At 28.4% G+C, this 23,204-nt stretch overlaps 1 protein-coding gene and 1 pseudogene across 1 annotated transcript; both read left to right on the forward strand.

Annotated features, from left to right (window-relative positions):
* Positions 1–5,565: 5,565 nt before the first annotated feature.
* On the forward strand, positions 5,566–11,423 carry LOC148195313 (uncharacterized; annotated as a pseudogene).
* Positions 11,424–20,785: 9,362 nt separating this feature from the next.
* LOC148195314 (PKS-NRPS hybrid synthetase cheA-like) lies at positions 20,786–22,682 on the forward strand. The gene is made up of 2 exons (XM_088095157.1): positions 20,786–21,948; positions 22,154–22,682. Exons 1-2 carry the CDS (start codon positions 20,786–20,788, stop codon positions 22,680–22,682), a joined length of 1,692 nt encoding a protein of 563 aa, XP_087951283.1.
* Positions 22,683–23,204: the final 522 nt, after the last annotated feature.

The raw sequence follows: 23,204 nt of genomic DNA on the forward strand, positions 1-23,204 counted from the left end.
TATTTATGTTATAAAAGATAGAATGTCTTCGATCTTGACAACCAACAACATTGTATTGTTTTCGCTCTTTTCCATTTGGAAATTTTTTTTGCCTTCATGATTCTTCATTGTGATGATCCATTTAACTCTGCATATTGTAATGTATTCAATTGAATCTTAAGCACATGTTGTCATGTTTAACTCATTTCCTTCAAAGAAAGTATTGGTTAAATTATTTTTTCTTTATCATAGCATGTTAAGGACATTGATAAATTATAATATATATTACCATTCAACTTTTTAATACAACTTACTTATATTTTGTATAAGTTTATTAATTACTTTTTTTTATTTAAGGACATTAATAAATTGTGATATATATTACCGTTCAACTTTTTAATACAACTTACTTATATTATTGAAATTTTATTGAAATTTCAACTAATAAGTGTGCTAGTAAAGTGTTGAAAATGATAATTTGGACTAACATTACAAAAGGCCATTACAATGTTGCATTTTAGCCCACCACTGGATTTAGTAGTGTAGTGTGCAATTTCTCAAATTTTGATTTGAATGAAAGTTCTTAATTAAAAAAGGAAATTATTAGCTTAAGGATAATTAACAACTTTTGAAAAAATAAAAATAAAAATTAAGACACTAAAAAGAGTCATGTTTGATATCTAAATGAAGGAAAACATATTCCTCTTTAGTTAGATATCATGTTTTGTTGGGCCAGTAACTTACTTGTAAGTATTTAATATTTTACACGGTAAATAAAGTTATATTATTAAATAATTGAATAGAAGTTAATATTTTGTGTATATCTGTTGATTGTGTTAACATGATTTTATTTTCACAATATGAAGCGAGTGAAAAAAATATGTCAATATCACAGAAATTATCTTCATTTGATATTAATTTTTATGAAATTTGACATATATGGTGTAATATTTTTAGAACGAGTAAATTGATTTGACATGTATAATGTGATATGTCTAAACTATATAAAATAATTTAACATGAATATTATGATATTTTTGAACTTAGTAAACTAATTTAACATTATTTTACTAGAAATATTCTGTTAATGTTCTATTAAAATGAATGTGTAGCGATTTGTAATACATTTAACTATACGTTTATCACCTTGTATTATTTCAAGAAATTAATGATTTAATAATTTTAAAAGAAAGTTCAATTGATAATTTTCATATTGTAACCTTAAATGCATAAGAATAACTATTTTGCAATAACTACTTGTGATGTTATACAATTGCAATATAAATTTCTTCAACACGATATATCTTTAAAATTAATTATAAATAAAATAAATAATTTAATTATTGATTACAAAATTATTGAAAAATAATTAACAAATATTTTTCAGAAAATGTTAAAATTTTGATCAAAGCATTTTGCTTAATACTTTTTGAAAGCTTTAATAAATAGTAAATAGTAATAAATATGATATATCTGGATTTTATCCATTATGGATATGGTTTTGTGAAAAGAAACAATCTTTCTAGCATGCAATAGTATCGGAGAAGTTATTCTACATGAAATGAACAAAAAGAAGAAAATATAATAATAAAGGATTAGACTATACAAGATTAATGTAAGACACATGAAAAATATTTATAATTTTATTACTAGTAAAAATATATTTCTTTAGGAATGGAGAATATAATAAATTTATAAAATGTGAAAAGTTAAAAAAAAAAAGATATTTTGGTAGCTTAATTGGTAGAAAATTTTGGTAATGAATTCAAAATCTTTTCTACCTTTTTGTAAAAAAAACGAAAAAGTAAAATTAAAATTAAAATATTGATAATGGAGAAAGCATTCAAATTTGAAGTCATAATTGAGGAATCCATTATGAATCCATTATGTAAGTGAAAATTAAGAAATTAATATAAAAATACATATATTAAAAAATTGATGAATAGTAAATTTTTTTTACTATAAATAGCCATGAAGGGGAGAATAATTTTGCACAAAGAGAGGAAGAATCAAGTGAGAAACCTTGAGAAATAGAGAAGAAAGAGTTAGGAAGAAATTTTAGTTGCAAGAAGAGTAGAGACTCTGGAGGGTTTTCAGGAAAACGAATTCGGAGCAAGAGAAGTATGAAATAGAGGTAGGGAGCTAATCCTTCTTATACATGATTTTTATACATGTTATGATCATGAATATGAGTTATGAACATGTTAAAATTTTGGTAATGGTAGTTATTTATTCACTTGTATAAATTTAGTTTTCATGATTATAATTTTCTTATTTTCGAATTACTGTGGTAAAACCTTCCTTTTAATTGTTTTTACCATTGGATTTAGCTAAAAGTTTAATATATGAATCTTAAGACCTATTTCTTCACATTGACCATTGGGATCATCAATTAGAAGTCTTTACTTGGAGAAATAAATCCTGCATGTTTGAGTAAATTAATTACCTCTATAATTTGGTTACTGAGTCCTCTCGGTAAAATATAGATTCTGACCTATTTGACCGTTAGATCAATCTACAAATTTGATATATGATTCCTAAGATATATTAATACACTTTGACCGTTCGGATTTGTAATTAGAAGTCTATACTTGGAGAAATAAATCCTGCTTGTTTGAGTAAATTAATTACCTCTATAATTTGGTTACTGAGTCCTCTCGGTAAAATATAGATTCTGACCTATTTGACCGTTAGATCAATCTGCAAATTTGATATATGATTCCTAAGATATATTAATACACTTTGACCGTTCGGATTTGTAATTAGAAGTCTGTACTTGGAGAAATAAATCCTGCATGTTTAAGTAAATTAATTACCCCTATAGTTCTGTTATTGAGTTCTCTCGGTAAAATATAGATTATGACCTATTTGACCGTTAGATCAATCTGCAAATTTGATATATGATTCCTAAGATATATTTATACACGTTGACCGTTTGGATTTGTAATTAACAGTCTGTACTTGGAGAAATAAATCCTGCATGTTTGAGTAAATTAATTACCCCTATAGTTTTGTTAATGAGTTATCTCGGTAAAATATAGATTCTGACCTATTTGACTGTTAGATCAACCTCAAAATTGGATATATGATTCTTAGGATATATTACTACACTTTGACCGATCGGATTTGTAATTGGAAGTCTATGTTTTGAGAAAGAAATTTTGAAGGTTTGAAAAATCTGATGAACACTATATTTCTGTTCTTAAGTTATCATGGTAAAAACTTCATATATATTTCATTTACCGTTAGATTGAGCCCAAACTTTATTATGTAATTCATAAGACATATTAAGTCATCTTGACCATTCAGATTTGTAATTAGATGTCTGTGCTTAGAGGAATTTGTTCTGCATTTTGAGTACAATCGAAAACCAATTAAAATTTTGTCCCTGAGTTACCTTGGTAAAACCTCAATATCTATCTAGTTAACCGTTGGATCAACCGAAAATTTTAATATGTAGTTTCTAACACATAGTGAATTAAGTTGACCATTCAGATTTGAAATCGGAGTTACAGATTTAGAGATATTAATTTTGTATCTTCTCAGAGATCTCAATATTGCTTAATTTTTGTAATTGAACCATTTATAAAAAAAATTATGAATTTTAATTGTTATGGTAGGATAGAAGAATCTTAAAAACCGGAGTTGGTACATCCCTGATCATAGAGCAGCCTTGGTCCAATCCAGTAAGTTGTGACTAGTCATATGTACTGACGTTTATGGTGAGTTTGATTCGTCAAACATTTGATTCTTTTCTGGTGACCATTTATGGTGATATTTTTAGTATTGTTAATTTATTTTGTGATATATTCATTTTGCACGATTTTTGTGATGATTGTATTTTATTATATTAGATTTGAATTTATGCGTCTGAACATGATGTGATTTATGTGGGAAGTATGTGAATGTATGAGATATGTTGGATTCACTGTGATAATATGATGGTATCTGGTTATTCATGTCTTGGGTTAAGTTTCAAAGTGACAGTATGGTTCATGAACGTAATTCCATGATCCTCAAGGAGAGGATACATGGTGGTGCTCTGGTAGTGTTTAGAATGAAAGTAGGAGCTCAGTCTTGGGGGTCATCCTGAAACTCCAATGGTCTTTCTTCTCATGTAAAGGGGATTGAACCATGTGGTGAGGAGTAGTAGGAGGTCCTAGTCTTGGGTGCTTCCAGTATGATCCAAGGTGAGTGATAACGGACTAACCTCGTGAGTGTGGTAGGGTGGGGGAGCCCAAGTTTCATAAGCCACCACGAGTGCAAGACCCACCATAGCTCGACTATCATTCTAGTCCTGACGAGTCGGTTTATAAAGTAACAAGTCCTGTGATGTCATTTTACCATGTTTGAGTGATTTTTGCATGTCGTGTGAGGTTGAATAATATGCTTTTTATGTTTAGCTCACCCCTACTTGTTTGTGTTTGTGTTTGGATATGTGCGATGATCACCCACTTGGGTGAGAGCAGATGGCAAGGAGGATACTTTGGAAACCGTACTTGATGTGGATGGCAACGCTGCAGCTTAGATTCGCTAGCTTTTATTTGCTAGCTTTGAAGAACTTTTGTGCATTTAAAGTTTTAAATTCTCTGTGATTTCAAAGAAGAAACTTTAATACTCTAGTTTTCAATTTCATACTATTATAAAGATGACTGTAATCCTTAAAACTACTCTTGACTGCTTTTCTATATTATGAAATGATGACGTCTTTATTATATATGCTTCTTATATAATTGGGATGTCACAATTAACCTAACATTAGGAAAAAAGTGAAAAAATATTTATTTAAATATATATTAATTTTATTATAATTATACTAAAAAATATATATTCATTTTATTATATTAATAACAATAATAATTCATATATAATTTTAAATATATTAAGGTGATTCCATCAATTTTCATGAGACGATATTGTCAGAGAAACAATTTGATATAGCTGACCTTGATGCATTTTTGGTGGATACTTCTTTCTAATTTTGTTGCTATATTATGTATAATATAAGATAATATTCTACGCTATGTGCAAGTAATTTTCACATTTTACTTTGTATGTCAAAGGAAGATGCATGTCTCATTAAGGAATGCAAAAGTCGTCCAGTGTAATATAATTTAATTTGTAGAAAAATATGTAATCATTTTATTATAATTTCAAAAATTAAATTCATAATTATGATTAAGATGAGTAATTTGTTCCAATAATATACACACGCACCCATAATTTATTTAAACCAAAATGTTAATTATCAACAAATATTTAATTTTTTTTTTCAAAAATAATCTATTCCTATATCTCTCATAACATAACCATGCCTTGTTTAAATCGAATTAGAAGACGAGTAACTTTTATTTACTGTTGATAACTGTTCTTAATTATTTAATATTTAAAAAATAAATATTTTAAATATTTAAACTATATTATAATTAAATTTTACAGTAAATAATTTTGGATATTTAATTATATAATAAATTAAAAACGAAAATTTTTAATCATAATTTACTGTATAGATTATTTTTAACTCTTATTATTATAAATTTATTTTAATTTCTATAATAAGTTTAGATTTTGGGGGGAGGAGTAACGGTTATCTCGGATCTATTTCCCACGACTCCTCACTTATTTTCACCTTTCATCTCATTTGATTTCGTCACACAAAACCACTTTTCCGTTGAAATTCTGTTCCATACGCGATTGTAAGAAGAAGGAAGAAGATCATCGTGCAGTGGAAGATCCTTGGAAATGATGCTTTGTTGAATGGGCAATGTTACAGGACCGGTGGCGGCGAGATTGGCGTTTTTCCCGCCGGAGCCAGCGACGTATGAGATTTCGCGGGAGCGGGACGGGAGGGTGGTGATTTCCGGCGTGAGCGGGGACAAGAACTTGGAGGCTCACGTACTGGAGACGAAGGGTGGGAATAAGATCGTTGCGACGTTTTGGAAACATCCTTTTGCCAGGTTCACCTTGCTCTATTCCCATGGCAATGCCGCTGATTTAGGTCAGATGCATGACCTCTTCCTCGAACTCAGGGCACACCTCCGCGTCAATATCATGAGGTTTCTTTTTCCTCTCTTTACATTTCTCTCTCAGTGAAACCATGATTGCTTCTATGTTAGTTTATTTATTTATTTTAGGCTTTTACTTCCTCCACTTTCACAGTTTCAACAACCATGAATATTTCTTGACAGAAGAGATAATAAAATATGTAGAACATTATTAAAAAGATCTTAATGTTTTACCATTTTTAAATGAGTATTTGAATTAAAATTTTAATAACATTAATATCACGTATAACAAGCTAATTCTTAAATATTAATAGATATTAATTATAATTAGATTAGTATATATGTAACGAACACTGACCTAAATAAATGTTAAAATTAAGTAAGGTGTTACTAGCTTTAATAAGTATTAAAAATAAATTACATTAATGTTGGTTAGCTCGACACATAAATTAATATATGTTTTTATTTAAATATGTATAGAATCAAGGTGAGTTTTAAGATCTTAACTATAAAATTGTCTTTAACTCAATTTTTTGGTGAGAAAATGTCTTGCTCAATTAAGGAAGATCAAACAAATTCCTTTTTCTCAGTTGTAGCTATATCACAGTTCTTACCTAAATATTAATTTATAAAAGGGTTTTTCAATCACAATTAAAATTATGAAATCATTTTTGGAGGATCAAGACAAACAAGAATTAATAATAGGGTTTTAAAAAAAAATTAAGCGAATAATAAAATAATGTTGAAATGGATAAGATAAATTACATGTGGGAGGTTGCATCAACTTCTGGCAACATGGTGTTCAATCGCTCATGACTTCACACTGACATCACAGACCGAAAAAGAATGACTAAAGAGCTTGGAATACACAAATATTCTTATGTGTCTTTGGCATGATTTACAAGATTGTTTAACCCTAAATTTATAACAGATGGAGTGGATTTTTTCTTCACAACCGGTTCTCATACTTTCTCCTTAGGTCAAGTAACAACGCAGTGGTAACAAATAAAAGCAACCAAAATGTAAAATTATAATATAAAATAAAGAAAATTGAATTTGACCAAAAAACTTCTAGAGACTGATCTTGTAATAGAGGCCGGTTTCTTGATTTAGCAATATATTTCTAACATATTATTGGTTTGGGACTTCGTGGTTCTTGGATTCGTTTTTAGCTTTGATGCTCTTGGAGAAGATTGGAATGACCCAAACTCTGATACCATTTTGGGAAACTTAATCAAGACAAACAAAAGATTACCAAGGACCGTCCAAAACAAGCTACAAATATAAAGATATAAAAAATAAATTATGTTTCTCTAGGTTGGGTGTAGTTCAACTATGAAGTTATTGGAGAAACTTCAAAAGAAGTTGGCAAAAGCTATCATCCACCCCTTTTTCTACAAAAATATTTTCTTCTAATATTACTGCACTATCTACTCGACCTCATTAATAAGTTCACCAACGGCAAAAAGAACAACCCTCAAACTCTTCTCTGACACTTATGATTTGGACCAAACGATTTGTCACACCAATAATAGAGATTCATATCACTTCTCTTGATATGGAATATTCTTGGTTCCTATAATCCCTGACATTGTTTGACCCGAACTAGGCTTGGTCACTGACGATCTTAAGAACAATTCCCCACTCCATTGCCATATTTGTCTAAATTCATTGAACCAGTGTAAGTTCTTTGTGCTTCCTCGAAGTTTCATTCAAGACATAATTCCTCTTCCACCTTGATAACGGAAACCTAAATAAGGTTCTTGATACAAAGGTACATTGATATATTACTCATCCTTCATAGCTACCGCCACGCCTTGTACAGTTTTCAAGGCTCAAATCAGGTCCTTTAGGTCATGTGGACGAACCTGATTTCGAATATTCTGGAGTAATCCTATGAGGAAAAATACCCAATAAATTGATCTTCCAATGTCTCATTTGCTAGTGAGACCAAGATTTCAAATTTTTCGATGAAATCTTCGCTCAAATGCCATGCTTCACTTTTTCTTCAAAATCTCCTTTGTAGTGTTGTTGCAAGATCCTCCCAAGATTGGTTCCTGGATTCTTATCACAAAAATTTGAACTAATGAGATGCAATCCTTAAGAGATGAAACGATCTTGATCAATTCAAAAGGTGTTGGAGAGAAGAGACTCCATGAAAGAACATTAAAAGGTAGCGAAAACATGGGTTCCGTGGTGATTTATTTTCACAACACTGGAAACGCAAGATAGAAACAAGCACAAATTGCAAAAGGAAATATAAAATGGATTGAGAAAGAGTAAGAACATGTCACCTTCAAGAGGATTCTCAAAAGATAAGTGTATAAGGATTGGCCATTTGAAAAACAATTCAAGATAAGACTCAAAACAAAAGAAGAACTATCTCAAGAATCTGAAAGATATATCTGACAATGATTTCGTATATTCCAGAGTGATTTAAAATAGAGACATAGACTTTCTTTATATAGAAAATGGCCTAGAAGAGAAATGACCCGAACAAGTGTATAGAAAAAATAGAAAATTCAAATGTAAGTATAAGATTATACTTAAGTTATAAAGTTAGCTCAACTAATTCCTATGTTTAACACTTAACTCTTAATTAATCCTTACATATATGGTTGATTCCTTTAAATTAGGAAGAGACACACGGCAGTTCCTAAAATTAGAGAAAAATTCATTATTACACTTCCAAGAAGCACGTGTGGCACATGAAAAAGGTAAAAGTCAGTTACAATGCATCTTGTAAATCCAGTACGTCGAACCAAAATTGTTAAGCATCCACATTTTTGTAAGAAAAATAATGAAATGAAAATTAGAACTAATTTATTTGATCAAGTGTAAAAAGTATTACCAAGGAGCGCTTTCCTTTTCACTGGATTATTCAAGTTACACTTCTCTCTAGTCTAAAATAAATTGTCTTCCTTTTTCCCTTTAAGCTTCTTTTTAATGGGCTTCTTTGTGCTAACTAACTCTTAACTATAATAACTACCTTTCAAGTGTAATTATACTTTTTCATTTTAAACTCCTTTCATGATAAATCTGCCATCCTGCCTTATTATTTTGTTGTTGTGCTTGCTCCTTCCTCAGAGAATAGGATGCTTGGTTTTGAATCTTATTGAATGCAAAGTTAAGTCCTCTCTAATAAAGGTTGTGTCTGTTTCCAAACCAGTTGTTTGTGTCTTGAATTATATATTTTTTGTTCACCCTAATAGTTCATAAATGTTATTGTACATACTTGTTTGAAGTAAAATAAGTAATATTCCTTTCGGCATATAATTTTGAAACTTTATGCTACCATGCAGCTATGATTATTCAGGATATGGAGCCTCTACAGGTAAGGTAAGTATCATCCCTGATTCCTTTGCCCCAACTTTCACTTCTCTTTTATTTACTTTATTGGGTTGTTTCCAAACAAAAAATTACAAGGGATTGAATTGATCATAGATGTCTAGATTGTCCTTAGGTTTGGGATTGTGCATACCATGAAATATGATATAAAGATGCAAGATTAATAGATTAGATAATCCATTCCATTTGAATTCTACATTTTCTCCAAACCATTCTTTCCACCAATCTAACTGAATCTGTTATGTGTGATTATCTCTAACTTTGATAGCCATCAGAGTTCAACACATATTCTGACATAGAGGCTGTGTATGATTGTTTGAAGAGAGAATATGGAGTTGAGCCACAAGAGTTGATTTTGTATGGCCAATCAGTTGGCAGTGGGCCCACAATACACTTGGCTACTAAGTTACGGAATTTGAGAGGTGTTGTTATTCACAGTGGAATCCTTTCAGGGATAAGAGTCTTGTACCCTGTCAAGGTCACATTTTGGTTTGACATATTCAAAGTAAGTTTTTTCTGAGTGATCTCCTAATTCTTAATCAGTACCTATATTGAAATTTATCAGAGTTTTGTATTAACATACTTCTCTTTACTAATTTCAGAATATAGACAAAATAAGGCATGTTGACTGTCCAGTCTTAGTTATTCATGTAAGGTTATCTTTCTATCTATTTTTCTTATTATAGTTTCTGCATCATGTTTCTTGCGATGTTCAAAAGAGCTCATTGGTTTCTTTCTTCAGGTTTCCCTCCTAAATATATTATTGTTTCTTCTACTTTTTGAGTATATGATAAAATTGTTCTATATAGAATTTCATATTTGCTTGCTATATTTATCGATTAGGTAAATATGAAAACTTGGTTGAACCCGACAAGGAATTATTTTCCTGGTACTGTAGTTTATTTGACTAAAATATTTTCCCATTATACTTCTCACCAGTGTGCAGAAAGTCTTCAGATCTTGTTTCAATAATTTTAGTGAATCAGTTCATATTCTTAACAACAATTGTTAGCTGAATATCTCTTACAAAGTGCAAACAATAGATTTTAGTTCTGGAACTGAAACAGCCTAGCAATGGAGACACAAGTTAGTAACATATCTTAAGTTTTGTTTTCAGGGGGGTATCAGGCAAATTTTCCATTCGAACCTGAATTTAAAAAGCAATCAATGATTCAAACAAAAATTTGAAACATAGGCACAATATTTAATATGAAATGTTACATTTGAAACAGTTCTCCAATTATGCTTTTATTTGTCAGTTGTGTTCTGCTGCTATTGGAAGAGGATGGATCCTTACAGCACAATTTGTCCTATTATTGCTCATGCTATTATTTCTTAATCTTGAAGCCTATCCATAATCTAATCAATGCATATATTTTAGAGTATCAACGCATGTTTTCTTTTCTTAGGTTGTGGTGAAACATTGCCACAACATAAGACCCTGTTGTACATAAGTTCTTACCAGATAAGACCACAGAGCATAGTATCATTGTAGCAAAATTTGAGTCAAAATTTCAAACTTAGATGTTAGGGTCTGGATTATGTGTGACCATTGATGAGTTGAGTAGTCTGTACAAAGACCTTATCTTTGATTAAATAATGCACTTTCCGTGCAAATAGTAGTTTTATTTGTCTGGTTGTGTTTCATGGGCAGGGAACTAATGATGAAATCGTTGACTGGTCCCACGGAAAACGATTGTGGGAACTTTCGAAGGAAAAATATGACCCTTTGTGGGTAAAGGGTGGGGTCATTGCAACCTTGAGGCTTTTCCTGAGTACATCAAGCACTTGCGCAAGTTTCTAAATGCAATGGAGAAAATCTCAATCACAGGAGAAACAAACAAACCACTCACCCAAAATCCTCCTCATACTGAATCCAAACATAATTCTGAATCCAAACAAAACAAATGTTTAAGATTTGGTCTAATGAGATAGCTGGATCCGTTTCAGCTTCTAAAAGTAGGAAATCACGACCATGGCTTGATGGCAAATTCTTCACACACCTTCATATTTTCCCTCCTCCATGAATATAAAACTTATCATTTTGTCCCTTTTAAATTATGTAATTCTGAAATAAAGAATGATTTTCAAACTGTACAATTCGAAAAGTTTTCAAATTAGAAATCATTTTTTAAAGAAGATTTTTAGATTGCACCAAGTAAAAAAAATTTACTTGTGAATTGCACCATGTGGAATCTATTTTTTCTTTTAAAAAAACCCTTTTGGAGTGTAGAATCTTAAATTTGGAAACTAAAATTGACTTCTAGAAGTAGGAGAAGTTTAAGAAAGAAATAACTTTTAGATTACACAATTTCAAATCGTTTTTAACTTTTGGGTTGCTCAATCTAAAAGTTAATTTTAGCATAATTTGGAAGTTATTTTATGTTTGGACTGTAAGATCTATAAGTTATTTTTTACTTCTAAATTATATAATCCTCCAAAACTCTTATTTTAGTTTTAAGTATAATTTGAAAGTCTTTTCTAAAAAAAAAGTGACTTCCAAATTACGTTATTTTTACTTTCTGAATTTTACAATCCAAAAGTCATTCTTGATTTTGGAATTGTAAAATCTAAGAGATTTTTTTACTTGTAGGTTATACAAACCAAACAGAATAAAATAGGAATTTTTATATTCATAAGTAGCAAGATGAAAAATATGGAGGTGCGCAAAGAATTTGCCTGGTTTGATTGAAGGTTGAGAGCAACACTAATTTCAGTGAGGTCCAAGATTTGGAAGATAGTATATTACTTAAAAATTGAAGGATGTCTTTATTCCGAAACCTTTTGAAATGACCTTTTTAGTGAAGAAAGTAACAATTGAGAGTGGATAAACATCTGTTTTTGTATTCTCAGCATGCAATTATTATAAGGATATACTCACTGCACTCGGATATCTCTCTCGTAATCAGATTTTAAATATTAATAAACTTTAGCTTCTGCTCATTAAAGTTTATTTTAAAAAATATATTTTTCTATTTAAAAAATAGCTTGTATATCTCTATGTATAAATTTAACATACTATTCAGTATATAATTAAGTATTTTTATGACGTACAAAACGAGCTTATAAGGTTTTTGTCTAAAAGTAAAGGGATAACAGCCATTTTGATGTTTAATCATTAACGAGTTCAAAATAAACAACTGAATTTAAAGTTATACATTATTCGACGTTGACTTCCAAAAGTAACAAATTTAGTTTTGTTCTATGAAAATCTTAAATGGAGACTGAACTAGCGGTCATAATTTAAATATAAACTTATTAGTAACTCTACCTTTTAGCTTTTTTTATAGAAAAAGATCAGAGTCAAGAAGATTAAAAGTAAAATAATAATAGTAATAAATAATAACAATAATAATATTACCAATAATAATATTAATAGGAATAATAACAATATTAGTAGTAATATAATAATAACAATAATCATTATAATAATATTATCATTAGTTCTAACAACAATAATAAAAGTTGTGATAGCAGTTATACTAAAATTAATAATAGTAATACTACTACTAATTTGTAATACTTGTAATAGGATATATATAATTACCAATAAAGATAACTAATTTTAGCAACATAATTATGTTTGACTATTACAATTAATTTAAAAATAAAAAGTTTAAGAGATGTTTAAAAAGAAAAAAGCTTGTGAAAACATGTCTTATGGTTATGGTGATTTAAATTTGTATATAACACCAAAAACCCGTGAAAAATAATATGTGAAACAAAAATATTTTGTAAAAGAAATTAGAAAATGGACTGGGACTTAGAGATGGAAGAGAATGTCACCTGTGATAAATATCAAATGATGAGTGTAGTAAGTTTCGTCATCCGATAAAGTTTTCCATATAAAAATCAAGACAAAACTTGTTATAAATTTGATAAATGTATTATAAATAATAAATAATAAATGGATAAATCCAAATATTGTTTGTCGAGTTACCATTACATTGTTCAGAAAAATTATATTTATATACTAATTAAGACTAAAAATTTTAAAAAAATAAATATTGTGTATGTGTATGAAATAAATCTAAAACTAAGAAAGCAATAAAATTGAATTAATGAAATATATGATAAAGATTTCACCGAGATTCCAATCCATGATCCAATTTCATACAAAAATAAATCAAACAATATACTTTTAATTCGTACTCGAGCATTAACCAAATGAAACAAGCATTAATGTCTTAACAAGTCTAAACTGTAATAATAAAATCTCCAACGTCTTTGCAATTTTAATTATAAGTTCATATTAAGTTTAACATTCCCGTGTTAGGAATGACTTTTTACATTTGTGTCTAGCATGTAAAATCTATTAGTTGTCTTATCCCAATTAGGTTTTTCAGACTATTTTTCTATCACTAGGTACTACCAAATATGCATACAATAATCATCCAATTAAGAATAAAAATAAAACACAAGAGTGGTGGAAAATAAATATATTGAATAGTAATAATCACAAAGAGATAAATTACATTATGTTCAACTCCCGCTGATAAGAGAGTTAATTACTTTTATATATTTTGAACACTAAAAAAAAAAATAAGTAATGCCTATACCCTTAGAGCATAAGAAAAAACTTTAAAAGAGATACGATAAATTCTCTTTCTAAAGGCTTAAATAACTTTTAAAACTTTCAAATTAAACTCACAAAAAGAATTTTATTCAATCTTCAAAAGTAAATTTACAATTGAAAGATGCATCCTTCTATAAAGACAATGTTCTTCCTAAAGGAGAAGAAAAAACAACAATCACTTTAACTAAGTTAACTCTCTTAATCTCTTTAGTTAACTCATAATCTAGATTAGCACATAGGTTATTCCTTAAATCTAAGGAAGTAGTTCCTTTATTTATGGTGGAACTCACTATGACTGGTACTAACTATTCTCCAAAAGGCACACATTAGCTTGCAAAACTATAAAGAGTCAAGTGAAAGAGTTACAACCACCCATGAGTAGTCAAGAATTCCTTTCGATTATAGGATATTTTGAAAGAATAAATGAATATCATATAATATAATGAATCTACAAATTTACATGTCTTTTATCTTTTCTTTCGTTTATTTGAATCTTCCTTTTATAAATATTTCTTAATTTTTTTTTGTATTTATTCTTCTTTGCCACATGTTTCTTGTTTTTATACTTTATGTTTCTTTTCTCTATCTTCAACAAGCTATTTCTAATCCTTATTTACATCTTTTTTCCTATCTAAGAGGGAATTTACCCACAAATTCAAAAGCCTTATATCACATTAAAGCCACAACTCAAACCATACTCCTCATGTATATCTAATTGATTTGCGTTGTTGTTTATTCTCTTTAGGAATTGAAAAGGATTCTTAGTGCTTTGTCTCATTCTTTACCTTGTCATGTAGTTCCTTTATAAAATTTTCTCTTGCATTTACATCATTACACATCATATCCTTATGAAGAGAAAATAAATATAGAAGGATTAAAGGATTAAACACATAAACAATATCAAAAGGTGATTGAGAAGTAGTATAATGAACTACTATATTATCTACAAACTCAATATGAGGTATGTGTATTTCCCACTCTTTGAGATTTCTATAAATCATTCATCTAAGAAGATGGTTCTGTGACACCATTCATCGATCATTTGTTTTCATCTTTGTATTTTCTTTTATGGTTATGTATTGTGTTTCTTGGTTGCACAACTTTTCCCTATTTCCTTCTATTGCAAAGATATTGTCCATAAATAAACTTGTTGGAGTCTAGTAAGGGTCACATGTGTTATATCATATTTCAACAAACCTAGCATTACTCTAAGTGATTTTCATTATGTGTTTTACAACAAAATATGAAAAATAAAAGTATATTGCTTTTTTAAGTATCATATCCCATTAGATGTATTTGTTTGATAAGATCATACTCAAGCAGATAATAAGATATGTAATCTTTAACATTTCATAGTAAAAAGGATATTCTTTTTACAAGGTTTGCGAAAATCCTTTTAGTAATGATCTTGCGAATGAATAATTGTGCCAAATCAATTATTAGACTTAATATCTTTTTAATTATCGTGAAAAAAATTTAATACACAGTCAATCTTTTCTTCTTGTATATTTGACTTGTTTTCATAGTATGTATCGACAAATATATGGTGGAGTTTAAGAATGTTGTGTGATGCTCTAGCAAAACAAGTTATATAATTGATGAAGGGTTCAATTTTTCTTTGTGTCACTATTCAAAGAGATTGAATTTGTGACCATGAGTTTGTTGTTTGAAAGATGAGTTGAAAACATTGTGCAAAAAGTTTGAAATTACTCTATTAATTTTCTTGTTAAAAAATAATACCATTATAATGGTGGTCCTTTGAGGGTAGTTGAAAACACCTTGCAATGCACATCCAAATTATTGGAAAACAAATTTGCTTGTGTCATATGTGCTTATGTGCTTTTAGATGCATGCCTAAGTTTGGTGAATCATCATGTTTTTCAATATTGAGACACTTCCACTTCTGAGGAAGCGTGATGCTCATAATTCTAAGGTTGAACATATGGAAGTATAAAAAATTTACAAAGTAAAATCATCCAATAGAGTTGATATGGTAACTTTATAGTGTTGTTGTTGGTCATATCTACAAGACTCTTTTTGTAACATGGAGTCATAGTCGTGATTTAATGTTCAGAGTTACTGTAGATGCATTGCTTTTATTCAAGTTATTCATATATAAAAAAAAGATATATTATGAATTATATGAACATTATATATGATTATATTTCAGAGTTACTAGATAAAATCATTTCCCAGTATATTCAATCCTTTGGACAAGAAAAGGAACCAAATTGGTACTGCATGTTATATTTTTTGTAAGAAAATAAAATTATTTTTAAAATATAAGCAGATCTTATCTAATTTTATTTTATTTGACAATATTTTTATTTAAAATATCCTAATTTTAGTTAAATTTTTATATTCGATTGCATCATCATTATCTATACTTTTTATTTTATGACAAAACTATTTTGAAAAAATATTAGTTATTAGAAATATTTTAGTTTAATTATTTTTTGGTTCTAAGTTTGGTTAAAAATATTCAAATATATTTTTACTTGATTTTTTTTCTTTAATCAAGTACCAATTGAAAAATCGAATTAATTAGATATTTTTCCTTAATATCTTACCAACAATACTAAATACATATTATGTGTCATTTTGCAATATTTTTAATTATTCCTTTTAAAATTATTTTGTTTTCAATGTGTCAAATTCATGTCATGTGATATTATCAGTATTACATAACATTAACAGTGGGACAAGTTAATGCTAATGTTGCAGGTTACTATCTTATATTTAATTTAGTTTCTATGTATGTATTTTTGTTTCAATTCAATCACAACTTTTTTAAATTAGAATAATATTGTCCTCTCCGTATTAAAATTAAATTTATAATTTATATAAATATTATATTGATATTTTTATTAAAATTGATTTTTTAACTTATTAAGTTAAAAATAATTAAAGTAATTACATATTAAATTACTTTACAAATATTACAATAGATATTAATCAGTTAAATTATTGTATATTTTTATTTTTTAATTATGTAGTAAAAATTGATTTTTTTAATAATTTTTATTTTAAAATTTAATATTTTTAAGTCAGACATATTTATTCTATATATTATTTTATTTTAAGTTAGATAATACTTTGTTATTTACCATATAAATATTATTATATTTATTAAATAAATTTAAGTTTCATTTAAAAAGAGCATGTATTTAAAACTACTATATTGTTAATCTATATTTTTTTATAAGATTAAAAGTAATTTATTTAAATAAAATTCAATAATATGTTGATTTAAAAATAATTTTATAAATATTTAATACAAAATTAATTTTAATATAAATATAAGTATAATATTTATACAAATAATAAATTTAGTCTAATTTAAAAAGAAGCAACATTGTTTTAATTTTAAAAAAAGCTTAGAATTGAATCAAATCATAAAATGAATATAAAAAATAATTTGAATAAAAAAAATGACACATAACAGTGATATATTTACATGAGTGTCACTTGACTCACCACATACATAACACATACACAACAATTTTTTTTTAAACAAATTAAAAATAAAAAATAAATAAAATTATAAATTAGTACCTGACATATAATCTAAGGCTGTTGATAAAGTAATAACGAAAATAATCTATTTGAATTAATTTTTAAAAATTAAAATTAAGATTTTTTTCTTAGAAGAAAATAGTTTTGAAATTGTTAGTTGATGGTGGTGAGTGATTAACTCAAGACTTTGAAATTGGAATATTGCATAACAACCGACAAAGCCATTAATTTAACTTTTACTTTAATAGGTAAATTGAAAAAGAATAATTAATAATAATTAATTGGCGTAATTAGATGTTAATGATGATGATTGGGATTTGTTTAATAATTAGTGTAAGAGCATATGCCAAAACAATGCATTTCTGACTGACTAAGAACTTTCCACCTGTCTCGGTCAACCCACTAACGAAAATTAACAATAAATTCATCAAAATTATTTATTTACTTTCTTAACAACATTTCTCTATTATTCTTATAAATTATACCAACCTTTTTTTATATTTAAAATAAGCTAAATAGTCAATTTTATACATAAGTATTACATAAAAAAGTCACAACATTGTTTTGTAAAAATCTTCAATTCAGATAATTTCGTTTCAAATTTATTAATATTTAAGGTAATTAAATACGTATTTAACTTTCAGTATTTGTGTCATAAATTTCTCAAGAAGAAATTAAAATTAATATACAGTTAATTTTGAAAGAACAATCAATTATTGTAATTTTACAAAACAAAAACAAAAAATAAAAGATTCTAATAACATATTAATTTAATTTTAAACACTTGTAACATTATTATTTTTATTATACTAAAAATGACAATATTTATTTAATTTTTAAAATATTACATATATCTCTATAAAAATTTGTCATAAAAGTAAGAAATAGGCACATTTTGTACAACCCACAAAGAAAATTTCATATACTTTCACTAATATTCTTTTAAAAGCAAAAAAGAAGAAGAAAGATTGTATCCTTGGGTTAAAAATATATATTTTCCAATTATGGTTGATTATTTTAAGAGATTTTTATTATTAAGGAATTTAATTTGTTGTTGTGAATTTAAATACGATATATTATATTTATTTACTTTTATAACTACTTACTTTTGATATATGTTATGGTTTTTATGAGGTTTTCAAATAAAATTCAAATTTTATAATTTTATTTTTGTATTAATATCGATCAATATACTATATTACATAGTATGAAAGATAAAGTGAAAAATATTTTGTTAATCCTGATTAAATTTGAACCCATGTATTGAGCAATCAATGACCTATTTTAATAAAACACATGGAATTAAAAAAAATATTTAAAGGAAAATATTCTCCTGAAAAGTTTTTGACCATATTCCATGTACAGAAACCTTAAAATGGTATATACATTTAAAAAGAAACAGTTATAGCACATTACCTAAATACGAAGATTCTTGTTGAGATTTTTCTCAATTTCTAGACATGATATTTTACTGGGTTGACCACAAGGCGCACTTTGGGTAATCAATATTTAGCAGTGAATTTAAATCGCATTAAAGATGAATAAGCAAAGAAGAAGAAGTTGTGGCATTTATGTTTTGAATAATCATAGGAAGCATTGATAGTAGACATGATTGGAATGATTTGGAAAAATGATGTCTTTAGTTTTTGGTTTGACTAGGGCATAGGGGTGTTTGGAGAGAGCATTTGCATCAATGAGTTGAGCACATGAGCATTTCTATATCAGTCCCCAAAAGGGTTTAATGGGGAACATGTCACACTGGCATTGGCGTGAAGAGGAGAGAGAAATTGGGGAATGTCATGAATTAAAAACTAGAGGAGTGAATCTTCCTGCACCTCCCTCACCTCATCCTGCACCCCCAAAATTACGTATATACCCTTCAATTAATTAAAAAAGTCAAAACCTTCATTTAAAGTCAAAACTGTAATTATTAAATTTTCTAACTCCCAACCACATTCCCTTTTTTATAAATCCAGCTGGTGCGTGCACTGTTCATTCATGATAATTTTTACTGTAGCAAGTGAAATTTGGAGTTACAGCAGCAGGAGGAGGAGGAAGAAGACTGCGCCGGCGAAGGTACGCAACCGCAAAAAGACTCCGCCGCACTTCGAAGTGCGTTTTTAAATTTGGGTGACGCACTTTGAAGTGCGTTGTGTTTATTTTTTTTTTTTCATGTTTTGTTTAATTTTTTCTTGTTTTTATGCAAATTTTTTATTTAATCTTTTGTAATTATACAATGGTGGGGTGGGGTGGTGGTCTAGGTTTTTGGGAGATTTATTTATGTGAGCGTGAGGTAGAGGAAGACAGTGAGGTAGTGAGGTGTGGGTAGCATTGGTTTAGGGTTTAGGCCGCGCCGCACTTCGAAGTGCGCAATTTGTAGCCGCCGCACTTCGAAGTGCGTTTAGGAATTTGTATCCGCCGCAGTTTGAAGTGCGGTTGTGGTTTTTTTAGTGAAATTCTAATTTTTTTTAATGTTTTTCTCATTATGTTATTATTTTTAATTTAAATTTATTGTTTTATGTTTTTTTTTAATATTTTTGTTATTATGTTATTATTTTGAATTTAAATTTATTGTTTTATGTAATTTTTTTAATGTTTTTGTTATTATGTTATTAATTTTAATTTAAAATTATTGTTTTATGTTATTTTTTTAATGTTTTTGTTATTATGTTATTATTTTTAATTTAAATTTATTGTTATTATGTTATTATTTTTAATTTAAATTTATTGTTTTATGTTATTTTTTTAATGTTTTTGTTATTATGTTATTATTTTTAATTTAAATTTATTGTTTTATGTTATTTTTTTAATGTTTTTGTTATTATGTTATTTTTTATTTAAATTTATTGTTTTATGTTATTTTTTTAATTTTGTTGTTATTATGTTATTATTTTTAATTTAAATTTATTGTTTTATGTTATTTTTTAATGTTTTTGTTATTATGTTGTTATTTATAATTGAAATTTATTGTTTTATGTTATTTTTTTAATTTTTTTGTTATTATGTTATTATTTTTAATTTAAATTTATTGTTTTATGTTATTTTTTTAATGTTTTTGTTATTATGTTATTATTTATAATTGAAATTTATTGTTTTATGTTATTTTTTTAATTTTTTTGTTATTATGTTATTATTTTTAATTTAAATTTATTGTTTTATGTTATGATTATTTATTTTAAATTTTTTTCATGAATTATGGTTAGTCATTATGGAGTGATTAGGGAGTGTATTTAGGTTATATGAATTTTTAGTAATTTAGGTTATATAATTTTTTATTAGAGAGTGTTTTTGAATTTTTGATTTGTAATTTAATAAATTTTGAATTGTAATATTTATTGTAGGTCATATTTAATTATATGAGATGGATAACTATCCATATTTGGATTCTGAAATAAATTCTGATTTTATATCGGAATTTTCTTATTCTTTAAAAGAAGTGGGTGAGGGTGATTATTCAGATCAATTTTCCACTGATAAAATATTCCCAACACGCGCCGATTTAATTCAATGGGTTCGAAAGATTGCATTTGATCTTGGATTTGTTGTCGTCACTATAAGATCTGACACAGCAACTGGTGAAGCTGGTAGAAAGACATTTATTTTGTTAGGCTGTGAAAGAAGCGGGAAGTATAGGAAGTATAAGGCAGATGTTCAACCTAGTTTATCTGGCACAAGAAAATGTGAGTGTCCGTTTAGGTTGAGGGGTAAACCTAAAGGAGATGGTTGGGTGTTGAAGGTTATGTGCGGCTATCACAACCATGAATTAGCAGAGACTTTGGTCGGTCATCCTTTCGCGGGTAGGTTAAATGCGGCTGAACAATCAATTCTTGTGGACATGACTAATAGTCAAGTAAAGCCGTCAAATATTCTTTTGACTCTGAAAGAACATAATGAAGATAACGTGACAACAATAAAGCAAATATATAATGCGAGGTACACGTACAAACGATCTTTGAGAGGGTCTAGAACGGAAATGCAGCAGTTGATGATGTTGTTAGATAGAGACAAATACATCCAGAGAAGTAGATGTTTGGACGATTCTGACGTGGTAAGTGACTTGTTTTGGACACATCCCGATTCAGTGCACTTAGTCAATTCTTTTAATATTGTTTTCTTAATGGATACGACGTACAAGACGAACAAATATCGACTTCCGTTGCTCGAGATTGTGGGAGTCACATCAACTGGTTTGACATTCACAGCCGCCTTTGCATTACTTTCAAGTGAACGCCAAAGTAATTTCACTTGGGCATTGGAAAGGTTCAAAGGATTATTATTGACATCAGATGGCGGTCCACGCGTTATTATCACTGACAGAGACCTTGCTTTGATAAATGCAATTAATAATGTCTTTCCGGAGACTTATCAGATGTTATGTACATTCCACATTGCGAAAAATGTTAGAGCCAAATGCAAGATGTTAGTGGATAAGGTTGAGTCAGTGGATGTGTTGATGGAAGTGTGGCAGAATGTCATGGATTGTGACGACCAGTCTATGTTTAGTGCTTATGTTCATCGTCTTGAGTATGCCTCTTCTCCATGGCCTCTATTTTTGATTATGTCAACCGCACTTGGATAATTCCGTACAAGACATACTTTGTCAAGGCGTGGACGAACAAAGTTATGCATCTAGGCAACACTACAACAAACAGGTAATTTTTATTCTCATCGGCTTTTGTACTTATGTATTTCACATTTGTGTGTAATGTATTAATGTGATATGTGACAGGGTTGAGTCTGCGCACTGGAACCTGAAGAGATTATTGGGATCTAGTATGGGAGACCTATGCTCGTGTTGGGATGCCATGCATAACGTCATAGTCCTACAACATAACAAGATCAAGGCGTCCTTTGAACAAAGTTTGAACGTAATAAGTGATGCTTACAAAGGTTTAATATATAGAAGACTTGTTGGGCGTGTTTCACGATACGCTTTAGGACTTATTGCTGATGAAATGGAGCGAGTCAATAAAATAGGTATGGACAGTGGTCGTTGTGGATGCATTTTGAGCTCAACATACGGCCTACCATGTGCGTGTGTATTAGCACGATATCAACCTGGAATAATTCCACTTGGTGAAATTCATGTTATGTGGACCCGTTTAAGCATTTCAAGTATTGTTTCTAATGAATCGCTTCCAGAGTTTAGCATTGACCGTGAAGTTCAATTGGTACAAGAAAGATTCAAGAAGGTTGACATCGGTGAAAAGGTCAACATAAAGCAAAAAAGAAGAAGAAAGGTTGTATCCTTGGGTTAAAAATATATATTTTAATATTATGGTTGATTATTTTAAGAGATTTTTATTATTAAGGAATTTAATTTGTTGTTGTGAATTTAAATACGATATATTATATTTATTTACTTTTATAACTACTTACTTTTGATATATGTTAGGTTTTTTGGTAAAAATTGCTCTAGAGGAGCATATCTCTGGGTAGTGGGATTTGTTATCCTTTTGTATTCTGCTTCCATTAACAAAATAATCCAACATCAATGCTTACTTCATTTCTTTCTTTTTCTTCTTACTTTTAAGGTGTTGGTTTGTAACAACCTTACAACTTGGTTTTGTTTGGTTAAGTTAGGTTTAAAATTCATTTCTTAATAGATTTCAGTTAGTGGTCCAAGTGGATAAGCCTCTTAAGGTGTACACTCGAAGGCTCAAACATATAGGCCTTAATTCTCACTTTAGGTAAGAAATGGAACTGTAGGTATAAGTTAGTTACGGGACAGAGGAGATACTGAAATCTATTATATAGGGAAATAATGGAATTTTGGGATA

This window comes from Vigna umbellata, chromosome 7 (genome assembly GCF_029865625.1).
Source record: "Vigna umbellata cultivar VRB3 chromosome 7, Vumbellata_1.0, whole genome shotgun sequence".
Classification (NCBI taxonomy): domain Eukaryota; kingdom Viridiplantae; phylum Streptophyta; class Magnoliopsida; order Fabales; family Fabaceae; genus Vigna; species Vigna umbellata.

Bases quoted from the DNA above. Each gene is read 5' to 3' on its own strand.
- LOC148195314 (XM_088095157.1), top strand. From the start codon at position 20,786: ATGGATAACTATCCATATTTGGATTCTGAAATAAATTCTGATTTTATA. The intron at 21,949-22,153 runs GTATGCCTCTTC...GATATGTGACAG, and splicing joins GCTTATGTTCATCGTCTTGA to GGTTGAGTCTGCGCACTGGA.